Consider the following 14601-nt stretch of genomic DNA (forward strand, 5'->3'; position numbering starts at 1 on the left):
AAAGGTTTTATCACTCCATAAATGTATGCTTATACTGAAGATCTGTGTGCAAAATCTTGGTTTTTTCCCCTTTTACATGTTGATACATTGAACTTCTTGTTGGTAAAGGAATCACATTTGTTGAGTAATTCTACCACCTAGTGGCCAACATATTGTTGAGAAAAGTGTAGACAAAAATGTGCTTTAGCGCCTTAGACTGGAGTCAGGCAACCATTTCCAAGAGTTTTCCTTTATCAGTGAATGAAAAAATATTTATACCTTGCCTTTCTCCTGAGGTTTAAGTTCTTACAATTTTGAGTTAAAATCGTACATAATACACTAAAACCCATTAACATCCCCCTGAAAACGCCTGCAGCATTAACCCATTAAAAACCCAAGCCATTAAAACAATCCTACGGCCCTTCCTAAAATGTTCTAAAGGTGGCACCTCCTCAGGCAACCTTAGGCAACAGCCATAGTTGAAAAGGGACTGGGCTGTGGTAGATGCCAGTCAGGCAACCTTAAGCATGGATACACCTAGAAAGTGACAACTAGAGAACTATAATTGGTGCATAGGGTCATATGGGGAGTCCTTCTGATATCTATAAGTTGCTGGAGTGCATGGGCAGGAGGGAGCTGTTGCAGTCATCCTGCTTGTGGGCTTTTTAGTTGCAGCTGGTTTGCCACTGTGTGAACAGAATACTGGATTTGATGTGCTTTTGGTCTAACCCAGCATGGCTGTTCTTATGTTCTGGGTCATAGGCCATGAAGGGCTTTAAAGGTTATAATCAACACCTTGAATTGAACCTGTTGGGGGAGGGACTAGCAACCATATTTGCTGTTTTAGACTAGACAAGATGCATTCCCATCTTAGCTGGTGACAATAATCGGGCTGACACATTCTGGACTGATAGCTGTTTCTGGGGTGTCTTCAAGGGCAGTCCCTTGTAGAGCACATTACAGTAGTCAACCATGAGGTTACAAAAGCTTGGATTCGTGTGGCTAGGTCAGCTGAGTCTAACAGCGCCATTCTAAGTAGGGTTCCCTTTAATGTCAATGGTCTTAGAAGGGTACAATTTTGCTTTTAGGATGGACGTTGTAAGAAAGGGTGAACCAAATGTGAGTGGAAGAAAATACTCTTGGCTGTCACACCAACTTGCTTTTCAAACAACAAGGCTGTGACCATGAGCTCCCCCAGGCACTTAACGTCCTCTCCAAATGCCAGCTCCACTTCATATAAAATAAGTTGATCCTGTCCCTCCAAAAGCATCAGCCTCCTTGACCCAACATTTCTCCTGTCTTGTCTGGATTGGGCTTTGTGTGTCTTAGCTACTTGATCATGACCTCAAAGCATTAGTTCAGAACTGAGAAGGATCATAGAATCATAGAGTTGGAAGGGACCTCCAGGGTTATCTAGTCCAGCCCCCTGCACAATGCAGGAAATTCACAAATACCTCCCCCCTCCATACCTCCACTGACTGCTGTTCCACACCGAGAAGATGGCAAAAAATCTCCAGGATCCCCAGTCAAACTGTCCTGGAGAAAAAAATGTTTCCTCACCCCAACGTGGCGATCAGCATTTTCCTGGGCATGTAAGAAAGGGCCACAAGAACTAAACACTGATGCAACCCTTCCTGCTCTCCCTCTCATGAGCTGCATAACTTCACAGAATCAGCATTGCTGATTCTAGCCTCTTTTTGAAAACCTCCAAAGAAGGAAAGCCTCCCACCTCCCAAGGAAGCCTTTTCCTCTGAAGAACCACTCTAACTCCTTTTCCCCCCTTCTTGAAGATGGGGACAACATTTGCCCGCCTCCAATCTTCTGGCACCTCACCTGTTCTCCAAGAATTCTCAAAAATAATGGACAGAGGCTCAGAAATTGCATCTGGGATTTCTTTTAGTACCCTTGGGTGCAGTTCATCTGGCCCCGAGGACATAGTTTCATTTAAAGAAACTAGGTGTTTATGTACTGCCCCATGCCAATCCTAGGCTGCAACTCCCTTCCCTCATCATGTGTTGTGTTTTCGCCATGTTGAGCACTGCTTCCCTCACAAGAGAAGACTGTGGGAAAGTAGGAATTGAGCAGTTCTGAGAGCCAGTTTGGTGTAGTGGTTGAGTGCGCGGACTCTAATATGGGAGGACTGGGTTTGATTCCCCACTCCTCCACTTGCACCTGGCTGGATGACCTTGGGCAAGCCATAGTTCTGATAAGAGCTGTCCTTGAAAAAAAGCAGTTTCTGTCAGTGCTCTCTCAGCCCCACCTACCTCACAGGGTGTCTGTTGTGGGGAGGAGAAGAGAAAGGAGTTTGTAAGCCGCTCTGAGACACCTTTGGGTAGTGAAGGGCAGGGTATAAACCCAATCTCTTCATCTTCTTCTTCTTTCTTCATCACCTGTTACAATTTCACTTTCCTGTCCCCACAATGGGCCTTATGTCCTTGCTCTTTTTCTTACTTTGAACATAAGAAAAAAAAATCCTTTTCTTTTAAAGCTAGGTGTCATTTGTTTATTGATGACATCCAACCCCAAAGTTCCAGACAGTTTCATTCAACAGCCTTATATAAATATTGAAGAGCATGAGTGACAAAACAGAACTTTTATTTATTTATTTATTTATTTCCATTTCTATCCCGCTCTCCCCGAACGCAGGCTCAGGGCGGCTTACAGGGCACTCCACTACAATTAATAAATAAAGATTGGTACCATCTGGCAACTATATGAAATTAATTACGAGAACCATCGATTCCTGTGGCACACACACACGCATACACGTTTCTTGGTACGACTGTAGTCCCTGGTAAACAAGTTTCCAAAGTTTTTGAAACTATATAAAACCTGTTTCCTGAAGTGAAGCTAGGATGAGTGTACCTGGCAGGAAGGAGATCTCTCTTTCAAATTATCTTCAGCTCTCTGGAAAAAAACCTGTCTACTGTAGATAAATGCAGTCACTCAGCAAAATAAATTCTGAAGACCAGGTTTAAAAAAGAAAACTACTGGATTTAATTGGACAAAAAATTAGTTGTAGTAAAAGGGATGTAAACAAGCAGGAAACATCCAATCATAACAAGCAACGGCAAACAAGCAATAAAAAGCCAGGTAACAGGACCAATGAAAACAATAACTCACTTCTGTGAGGCCAATTCCTTAAAACAGTCCAATATCAGATAGGAGAGAGTGGATCATTTCAGCCTAGAGTATAGCCGGCGCCACCCTGTGAAGCCTAATGAGAGAGTGCCTCGCCACAGTAGCTCCCTCTACTTAGATCCATTCCTCTGTCGTCCGGCCGCCAGCTGATAAGAATTCAACTCCCTAATTAACCCTTCTGGATTGCAAAAAGATTAGGGAGGGTCCTGTTCACACTAGGGGTTTTGGGCCGGGAGCGGGACGGATCGGGGGCGGAGCAAACGGGCACGATCCCACGGCAACATCTGGGAAGCGTTGCCTGCCCATCCCGATCTGTCCTTTCTGCCCGAAAACCCGCACTACAAAGAACCACCTACCTGAGTAGTTCTTCTGCTTGAAGCGCCGCAAGCCGGGACGTCGGATTGCCGGTGTGTCTTTGCGCTGGCTCATCCCCGGCTCCTAGCCGAACTGCGCATGCTCCGACATCTGAACTGTGTTTTCTCCCCGGCATCTGATCGTGCCGGGGAGAAAAGGCACCGCGGCCCAGGGGATCATGGGATCCCGCCGTGGCGTCTCAACTTTGGTGTGGCTTTTAAAAGCCACGCTTTGAGCGACTTACCCCTGCCGTGTGGCAGGGGCCGAGGTTTACAAGGACAATTCTCCCCCATAGTAAAATCTCACAGCTGAATATAATGAACATGCAAGGCTAGGTCCTACAACCTCTGTTCCTTACAACTGTCCTAAGCATTATTGCAGCTAGTAAGATGCTGCAATTGTTTAATTATCTGAATGGCTTTGTTTAATAATAATGATATGTCAGTTTACTTTCTAATAAACATTTGTTTTATCTCACAGTCCGGCATCTGATCCAATCCGCCAAGTTCCCAGTCATTCTGCCTCTTTTCCTGAAAATTATCACACCTTGCCAAAGAATGCCAGGCAGCCTTCAGGAAACTCACCACCACCCAATCGCAATTTGCCAAGCGATTACAAGTATGCCCAAGACCGGGTGAGCCATCTGAAGATGTCTCATGATGAGAGAAGAGCTAATAAAGATGGTACTGTATGGCAGCTATATGAGTGGCAACAGAGGCAGCAGTTTAAACATGGCAGTCCAACTGCTCCTATTTATGTAGGCTCTCCAGACTTTACAGACCATGGTAAAGGAAGAAGTTCACTAGATATTCCACGTTCTGTTTCTGTCCCTCCATCTCCTTCTGATATACCTCCACCGGGACCCCCAAAAACCTTTCTACCCAGGAGGCCACACACTCCTGCAGAAAGGGTTACTGTCAAGCCATCTGATGAGAGACAAACGATAGACGTTCCTTTTGCTGGCTCACCAAGGAAGATTCGAAATCATACAATAAAGGTGAGCGAATTGTATTGGTGTATTTCCTGGTTTATTAATCTGCTTGTTTTTAATGGTCTCTGCCCAGCCACCTGTGGACAGAATGAGTTTTTCTGGAATAGATCATTCCCAGGGTGGCTAGAGTGAAGAGGGACAAAAGGGGTGAAATTGTTCCGCTTTCAAAAGTACAGCTGGCCTGAGAGGAGTAAGCAGTTTCACCCCCTTAACCTTCATTACTCCAGCATCCAACACGTTTAGCTGTTTCTCCTCACAAGTCCTAGGACCCCAACTTTCTTCATTCTTCCAAGAAGCTCAGAGCAGCATACATGGTTTTGTGCTTCCCCATTTTATCCTCACAGCAATCCTGTCAGGTAGATGAGACTGACAATATGTGACTGGCCAAAGTTCACCTAGTGAACTTCATGCTAGAGGTGGGGTTTTAATCCAGAGATCCTAGTTCACGTTCTCTAACTACTACACCATAGTGGCTCTCAGCCAGGGGATCAGAAAAGACTGCGGGAATGCAGAGGAATGCAGGAAAACTCTTGTACTTTCCGTGCATGAATGGATGGATACAAGCCAGTGGAATTAGGTCATGTGGTAGCTGGTTACTTCAACATTGTTCTATTAGATGACATCTGTAGTTTCAAAGCCAATTTATATGCTGTTTGGTACATGGCAGACTTACTCGAACTAGTTACCTAGTGCAGTGATGTGGCTCCATTACCCTTGTCGCCTGTGATAAGGAAGTAAATTACTAACATGCTGTATTTTCTGCCAGCTGAGTGAAGGATGGAAGCTGCACAACTACTTCATAAGGCAGACAAGTTGAGTGAGAACTCATTCATGCACCATCTGGCCACATTTATTTATTCATGTTTTAGCTCCCTTATCCCACCCCCATAATGTTTAAAAATAGTTAACATCATTATGACAAACATTTTAAACAGTAACCCTTTACAGTTCAATGGAAAACAAAGTATTGATTTCAAGATTCCAGAAATTTCTTTGTCATTATCTTAGCAGCAGGCAAATCTAGATACTCTTCTAGAAACCTATTAGAGCCAAGGGCTGGGGACACTTGGGTTAAGACATATTCAGCCATGACGCTTACTGGTTGATCTTAGACAAATCACTGACTTTTAACCTGATCTACATCACAGAAGATATAAGCGGGCAGGGGCCCATGAGTGCCACTCTGAGCACTGTGAAGGAAGAGCAGGATGAAAATGTAATAGATCTCTCTGTGTGTGTGTGTGAAAGAGAGAATGAAAATTTAAAGTAACTTTTAATGCTGTTTTCTATTTGAACAGAATTCAGCGCACATAGACAGACGCTCCATGCCTATGATGGGATACATGACCCATACTGTAAGTGCTCCAAGTTTGCATGGGAAATCGGTAAGTATAAGTATTTCTGCTTCCTTCCTCTCCTGTGCTACCAACAGGTTCTAATGATGTCTGAATCCAAAGCAGTTGTTATTGATTTTTCGTGTGTTGCTTACAGAATCGAGTAACTTGAATTTTCAGTTTCTGCTGAAGCCGTTATGAGCTCAACTGTATGCTGTAGTCAGAAGACAAGTTGATCCTGCTTTGAAGTTTATGTGTTCTGACATTAAAGTACAGCATTCCATTCAGACAATACTATGAAATATTTGCATAATTGTGTAAAAATAAACATTTTCTGGGCACCATAGGTAAAGAATATAGCTACCGTGACTCTCCCTGAAAACTGCTAATTTCCTCTTTACAATGTGTCCAAATACCTGCAGCCTGAAGAGCTAACATTGCTTCTCATTCGATTAAGGAGACATCAGGCTAAGTTGGCTAGTATACGAAATTACACAATCGCCCAATTACTGCAGCACTTGCCAACTAATTCCACCTATCAGGTCAGCTGCTTGTTGGCTCATCTGTGCTGTATATGACGTTCTGTGACTCCGCAAGTGCTTCACTGGTGCCATGCTTGAGTCTGTGCTTTCTTACCCATCCTTCAGTATTTTTTAGTCCCTGGATCATCCATGGTTATTGCTCTGGCATGTGCTGGAGGTTATAAGCATTTTAAGCTACAGGGTGCTGCTGCGTATGGATTAACTGCTTTTTGGATATTATTTTGCTTTGATGTTTATTTTTGTGAATGTCGCCTTCTTAAAGAAGATTATTCAAAACCAAGCTTGCAGATGTATTAATTGTGGCTGAAGAAGTAAATGTCTTTCTTGTAGACAAGGCTTGCTTTACCACATCACGCCGTTCCCTCCTTTAAAGTATATTAGCAACTTGTGAAGGGTACCAGTATTACTTCTGCACTGTGTCAGTTGTAGTTTGTAGCATAAATTAATGATGATAAAAGTTTGCTAACCATAAACAGATTCATAAAACTTCTTAAGGAGTAGATAGGTGGAAGTGAAACCTGAGTAATTCAGCTGCATGACTGGTACTGCAGTCTAGGGAAGGAACTTTAGTGTGGAGTTGAAAAAGCATTCTGCGTTCGCTTGAAAGATCTGGTTCATAAAATAGAAAATGGTAGCCACCGCTAAAATGGTTTCATAATTGTCAAGCAAATTAACCGTTTAAAAACTAAAACAATAAAGCACTTTCTTTGTGAGCCAGTGTAGTAGGTATATAGGGTTTTGTACTAAGACTGGGGAAACCAGAGTTCCAGTGTCAACTCATTCTTGAACTTGGGCCAATTGTACATTCTCTTAGCCTAACCCAACCTCACAGGTTGTTAGGAGGATAAAATATAGGAGAGAAGATTCATTTACCCTGCCCTGAGCTCCTGGTAGAAAGGGTGGGATAAAAATAGAATAGGTAGGTAGATGTGCTACATTTTATTCATTTCTCATTTAGCTATAAATATGATGCTAAGAAAACTCAGTTCTTCCTAGAGGACTACTTTGTCATCATAATGCTGGTGCAAAAGAGTCCTGTAGCATTTGCCTGTTAATTACAGTATCATGATGCAGTATGCCATCATTTTTTGTGTGTACTTTCATATACAGGCTGATGATACCTACATCCAGCTGAAGAAAGACCTGGAATATCTGGATCTAAAGGTAAAACATGTATACATCATTCCAGAGATGTACAGCTTTAGTCTACATTGTTTTGCACTGCTGTCTTATCCAACATGTAGATTTTAGGTTCTTTTTGCATAACTAAGATACGTTACGCCAATCGCTTTATTTACAGCAGATGGCTAACTAAATTTAACATGAGTCCTTGCCAAAGTTTACGGAGGTTCTGCCAGCCCCAGAGAGTACCAGTGATGGAGATGAGACTGGTGTTTTTCCAAAACAAATTGTCTTTTTACTGAGCAATATCAAAATCACATATACACAAAATCAGTCTCACATTCGCATACAATCAAAGTTCCTTTAGAGTTACAGAAAGATATCAAGATAGTTTCTTATTTACTTGGAGGTAGGTAGGTAGGTATTGGTTTATACTTGCCTGTTCCTGAAGTCTTGTCTGATGCAATGTAAGATAGGGGAAGAAAGTAATACCTAGGGATGTTAACTAAATCACACTTGCTAGAACCAGCCAGCAATGGATCTCTTTGGCTGCGCACACCAAGAGATCAGGTGAAGACAAAGGATTTTAGCAGGCTGGGCAGAAGGGGAGTTAAAGCAGGCAGGAATGGGGGTGTAGCAGCTAGCAAAGACCTTAACGCATGGTCTTTGCATTTTATAGTGAAATCTTCGGTTGGGTGGCAACCTAGCCAAACTGAGATCCCACCTATCTGTAGTCCATCCCATCCCTACTTCTCATTGGTGTGTAAAGTGAGGGGCAGCACCTTTAAGGGTTGGGCCAATATTTGAAACTCTAGACTCTAACTCATGGAAAGCCATCTGGTCAGGTGTCAAATCTCAGCGTCCCATTAAAGTGCAGATCGATACCGGTCCCATTGACTCTAGGCACATCCACCAGGAAATGGCAATTCAGATGCAGATTAGCTTCGTGTAAAACATGACATCAAGTCTCTCAGCAATGGGGGAATACTTGTCTTTTTAAGATGTATTTCCTGCTAACTATGGCGAAATGTGCTTCTTATTCCCATAAGGCTTAGTAGCTGTGTTTGTGTGTCTTCAAACTTATTAGCATGAAATGCAGTTCAGTACCTTCTATGTGAAAACCTCTCTCTCACAACAGGCGATTCAAACAGCTTTACCTTTGAGCCTATGAGCAAGTGTGTGTGCACAATCTATGTAGTCTGTTAGCATATATATATAAATTCATAAACAGCAAATATAAGTCCATTTCTCAACAAATAAATTCTAACTATGAAATGCTTGACATATACACTATAAATTGAAAGCAGAATCCAGAATACCTGTTTAACACAACAATTTTGTTGTAGCATAATTTTCATGTTTCCCCCCAGCATTAAAAACAAAACAAAGAAAATGGATGTTGAAATTTGCGATGGAAGACTAAGGAAATGTTTGTGGGGAGACATTCCTTCTGGTTTATCTAATACGGTTCCCCACGCTCACCTCCCAGCCTGCTTATGAAACAGATGGGTATCTATGTATAGGGAAGATTTTTATCCAAAAAACCCAAACTTCTCTTTCATTTACCATGCAGTTTACAGCCTGCATGGCTGCATTTAAAAAAAAAAAAATGTTGGGTAAGGCTACATGCAGCTGTGAGACATATATAATTTGCCCTGAATAAAAGATAACACATTTTCATACTAGCTAAAATTGAGTATTCTTAGCTACCAATAATCAGACTAGTGTTTTCTCCTCAGACTTTGCTTACATTTCCAGTAAAGAAATAACCCAGCTGCTTATCTTTATCATATTATCCTCTTTCCATCATCATTCCATTCCTGTTGACACTGGCACTTTGCACTTTCTGCATTGGTAGGTGTGGGGTGTGTGTGTCAAGATTAAATGTAATTAACATTCCATATTCTTGAAAGAGAAAAATTTGACTGTCCTGGTCAGTGACCAGTGTGCCTCAGCCTAGGTGCAGAATTTTATGGAGAGAAAGTTTCAGGGCTGGACATCTTTCCCATTCCAAGGAGTCACATTTGCATGGTAAGATATTCAGAGGTAGTGAAGCGAGGCTATTAGGGCATTCTAATCCAGATTCTTGGATGGCCTCAAAGGTTTCAAGCCTGGAAAACTCACAGGGAAAAGCTGCTCTATTCCTATGTTGACACCACCAAGACACTGCAAATCCCTGACTTGAGGCTGATTATCTTACTCTTAACACACGCACATAGAAGAGACCTAATGACAATCTATGGTTTAAAAAGGTAGGGGAAATTTGTGCAAGAATTGGGGGCGGGGGGTTTCCAGGAGGGGAAGTGCATGCTTCTATGGCTCTTTCCTAATCCTTTAATTGTGGCCGACGGCAAGTGTTCTTAGTATCAGAACATAGCAGATGCAGAAGCTGACTTGGTTCAGGAAAGTGAGAGGCTCAGCTACTGCTTTCTAATTTCTTAGCAATGTAGACTCTTCCCTGATGCACAAAGAGGAAAGCACACACATAATAAAGCATGGGGAGGGGGGGGCTGAGAAAGAAAGAAACGAAAAGCGGTGGTTTATTTATACGCACACTAGTGAGTTTTTGTTGTCTTTGTTGCAAGACAGACCTTGAATTATCATAGAAAATATTTTAGCTGAGTAGTGGGGGCAGGGGGAATAATGCCATCATGAACATACCAAAGCAAGCTCTTTTAATTTATGTTTTTATTGTAAAGAGGCCATAATATTACTCTTAGGATCTCATACAGCTCTTCAACAAAACTAGATTTACCACCAGTTATAATTTTCCTCAGTTTGTCCATTGTGTCTTACAACACGCCTAACTACTAAAGCATTCTAAAATTATAATCATATGGGATCTAGAATACCTTTTGCCCTGAGCAGAGGTCATTTCGTGGAAAAAGAGGTGCAGGAGCTCATTATCATAACTCATTAGCATAACTTATTTGCATATGCCACACCCCCTGACATCACCGGAAGTGTGCCAGAAGGCAACACCCACCGCTCAGGCTCCACTGGACTGTTTTGGATTGCTAGCTATTGGGGGGGGGAACCTGCAGATCTGTCCTTGCAGAGGAGGGAGAGCTTGTACCTAAATAAAACTTGGTCTTAAAGGTGCCACTGGACTGTTTTGGACTGGGGGAGGGTCTGCAATTTACCTGGCTGCTTCTTGCTCTGACTGAGGGCTGCTGGGAGCAGGGGGTGGGGCTTGTTGCATGTGCCCGCCCCCTGGGCTCTTTACTGCCGGAGCTCCGCTCCTGTGCGCTCCTGCAGGAAATGACCCCTGGCCCTGAGCACTCTCAAAAGAGAAGAATATTCATGTTTTAGAAAAAGAAAATTCCTACTACAACATAACTTTAGATGAATATGGTTATTGTTTTTGTGTACTACTAATTTTTATGCAATACGGAAAAGCAGAAATAAATTCGTTTAATGAGAGTGAAAGCAAGTGATAAAAATTCAGTTACTTTTAGATATTTGAGGAGGAAATGTTGGGTTTAATGAGATGGATCCAACTGTTCTATAAACCAAACGAATCTGCAGAAGAAATGTTGACCACCTCCTGTTTCCCAGTGCAGGCCCCTTCCAAACGTTGGGGGGCCCTCAGTGACAGCACAGGATGCAATGTGGAGGCTGCGGCAAGAAGTAGCCACATCAGAGTAATTCTTTCCACTACCTTAAGAAAACTTTTGCTCTGTCTCATAATTTCCCTCAGTTTGTCCATTGTGTCTTACAACACGCCTAACTACTAAAGCATTCTAAAATTATAATCATATGGGATCTAGAATACCTTTTGCCCTGAGCAGAGGTCATTTCGTGGAAAAAGAGGTGCAGGAGCTCATTATCATAACTCATTAGCATAACTTATTTGCATATGCCACACCCCCTGACATCACCGGAAGTGTGCCAGAAGGCAACACCCACCGCTCAGGCTCCACTGGACTGTTTTGGATTGCTAGCTATTGGGGGGGGGGAACCTGCAGATCTGTCTCTGCAGAGGAGACTATTGGGTGGGGGGGAACGTGCAGATCTGTCCTTGCAGAGGAGGGAGAGCTTGTACCTAAATAAAACTTGGTCTTAAAGGTGCCACTGGACTGTTTTGGACTGGGGGAGGGGGGGGGCTCTGCAACTTACCTGGCTGGTTCTTGCTCTGACTGAGGCCTGCTGGGAGCAGGGGGTGGGGCTTGTTGCATGTGCCCGCCCCCTGGGCTCTTTATTGCCGGAGTTCTGCTCCTGTGCGCTCCTGCAGGAAATGACCCCTGGCCCTGAGCACTCTCAAAAGAGAAGAATATTCATGTTTTAGAAAAAGAAAATTCCTACTACAACATAACTTTAGATGAATATGGTTATTGTTTTTGTGTACTACTAATTTTTATGTAATACGGAAAAACAAAAATAAATTCATTTAATGATAGTGAAAGCAAGTGATAAAACATCAGTTACCTTTAGATAATGAGCTGTGCTATCAGGGGTGTGGACTAATATGCTAATGAGTTCCTGCTGTTGGGTGTGGCCTATTATGCTAATGAGTTCCTGCTGGGCTTTTTCTACAAAAAGAGCCCCGAGAGTAATTCTCTCCACTACCTTAAGAAAACTTTTGCTCTGTTCATGGAGTTTTCTCAGTTTGCCCAAGAACAGAGGCATTGACCAGATCCATACCTGGGAGAACACTTAGGAATAGAATTGCCATGCTGTGACCAGCAACTAACGGGTACTTTGGAGAGTGAAAACTGACGCACAGGCACTCTGCTGGCACGCTGACATCAAATCTGTCAAAAACTAGAAGTGACATCATAAGATTGGGGAGGGATGCTCTAGGATTTGCAAGAATGTAGGATTTTGCAAATCTTAGAGCACCATCCTCCCCCTGATGTCAGCATGCTGGTGTGACATGTTTTTATCAATTTCCCCCCACTGGTGCTTAAGTCACTGGATGGCGATGGAGGAGGCGGATGGGAGATCTCTTGCTACCAGCGGGAAACCGGTAACCCTGCTTAGGTAACCCTGTATTGATTATATGGTATAGTCCTTGTTCTCTGTATTATATACAAAATCATGCAGCTGTATTTTAGCTATTTAAAAATAGCTGTAATATTAGCAGTTCTGTTGCTGATAAATATATAACACTTTGAAAGCCATTAATTTTGTAGTTGGAGATCATTAGGAAAGGGATTGAAAATAAAACAGCTGATATTATAATGCCCCTATATAGATCTATGGTGTAGCCTCATTTGGAATGCGGTGTACAGTTCTAGATAATCTCATTATTGAAAAATAATATTATCAATATACATCGGCAAACTGTTTTGCTGTTCATTGGATTCTGGTATCAACTTTTCCTTTATAACAAGGTATTTGTTAAACTTTTGTTTGAAACAGATAAAAAATAATGGACCTCTGATCAACATGGTTTACAAAGTGCTAAAGAGCTCAGCACAAGGGTTACTGTCCAGTATAAATGTAAGAGTGCTTATGACTAAAATGTAACCATTTCATTGCTTTCTCAAATGGCAGTCAATGTTTCAACAGCTAAGCTTCCACAGGTGTCTCATGATATATATAGATATATTTATGTGTGTATCCCACAGCTTTCTGCAAGATGTGTGTTTGTGGAGGCTGTGTGCAATATTATGGCTGGCCTACTAGTGCTTGGTGCATTTTCTCATGTGTTGGAAACTTCTGGTGGTGATTCCATATCTATTTATAAAAATACAGACGCATGCTAATTATAAATGATGTTTGAATTTTTGCTGCTTTAACAATTTTTACATTTATTTGTTATATAATTTTTGCATATAGCTTTAGCATTTTCAATCTATTCTTCATGTACCTACTGTCTTTTAGAAAGGTTCCCTTGCTTGCACATTTGTTATTATAGTGATTATTTTACAGTGGTTTATACAAATCTCTGTCTTAAATTCTTGGCTGTTTAGAATTCACAAAATATGCCAAGTAGCATATACAAGGTCAGATACAAGGTCAGGATGGCAACCTTTTCTTCTTGTTGTTCAGTAATGAATAGGCAGGAAAAGTTTGCCCACCTCCAGGTGGGGTTTGGAGAGCTCCCAGATTTACAACTGATCTCCAGACCATGGCTGGTTTGGAGGGTGAACTCTATGGCTTTATACTCTGCTGATGCCATTCCCCAAACCCACCCTCTGTCAACCAAAGCAGAATAAACGGGACAAGTAGTAAATGAAACTGATAATTATAATAACATTTATACAGTATCTTATGATACTCACATACATTATCTTAGTAATCTGTGCAAAGACCCAATGATGTAGGACAACATTATTAATTACATAATGAGGGGAGGAACAGACTACAGCAGAAAGGTAGCATTTTGTTATGAGTGCAGTGAGTTTTGGATTTCCCAGCTCATTTCCTTAGCCACTATACCATATCAGCTATTGCTTCCTGCCTCAAAAGCAGAATAAAGTTCTTTCTGTAAAGTACAGATTTAGCCTATAGTTAGGAACAGACTCTTAAGAGTCCCTTGGACTGCAAGAAGATCAAATCAGTCAATCCTAAAAGAAATGAACCCTGACTGTTCCCTGGAAGGCCAGATAATGAAACTGAAGCTCAAATACTTTGGCCACCAAATGAGAAGGGAGCACTCACTGGAGAAGACCCTGATGCTGGGAAAGATTGAAGGTCAAAGAAGACGGGGATGGCAAAGGATGAGATGGTTAGACAGTGTCATAGATGCAACGAACATGAAGTTGAGCAAACTTCAGAGGATGGCGGAAGACCGGAAGGCCTGGCGTGATCTGGTCCATGGGGTCGCGAAGAGTCGGACTCGACTGTGCGACTGAACAGCAACAACAAAAGGAACAGGCGCCTGATATAATTCAATGTGGTCCACAGGCCTTCCTAAAATTGAGAGAACATAAAATTTTTGTTGGTCATTTCATTTGTGAAGAAAAGGTTAAAAGTAGTCAAATTGTAAGAACAGAAATAGTCCACAATTTAATATGGATTTTGACTTCATGAAAGATGTAAGTGTACTTGTGTAGGATAATGCTATGGGTGAATACATGTCGTCAGGGATACTAGGAAGCCCCCTTACCACTTGAGGCAGCCTCTTTATCAGATAAGCCAAATCCGTTAAGTAGCTGAAAGTATTCTTAAATAATATGATGGCTTTACA

General features: G+C 42.1%; 1 protein-coding gene across 1 annotated transcript in view; it reads left to right on the forward strand.

Moving 5' to 3' along the window:
• LOC107122122 (pleckstrin homology domain-containing family A member 7-like) overlaps nt 1-14601 on the forward strand; it is an 84921-nt gene that overhangs the window by 24435 nt on the left and 45885 nt on the right. The window contains exons 5-7 of the mRNA XM_015425155.1: nt 3955-4471; nt 5764-5850; nt 7452-7505. Coding sequence (XP_015280641.1) covers nt 3955-4471; nt 5764-5850; nt 7452-7505 — 658 coding nt within the window. The remainder of the gene's footprint in view (nt 1-3954; nt 4472-5763; nt 5851-7451; nt 7506-14601) is intronic.

The sequence above is a fragment of the Gekko japonicus genome, unplaced genomic scaffold, assembly GCF_001447785.1.
Source record: "Gekko japonicus isolate JY-2015 unplaced genomic scaffold, Gekko_japonicus_V1.1 scaffold4088, whole genome shotgun sequence".
NCBI classification, from domain to species: Eukaryota; Metazoa; Chordata; class Lepidosauria; order Squamata; family Gekkonidae; genus Gekko; species Gekko japonicus.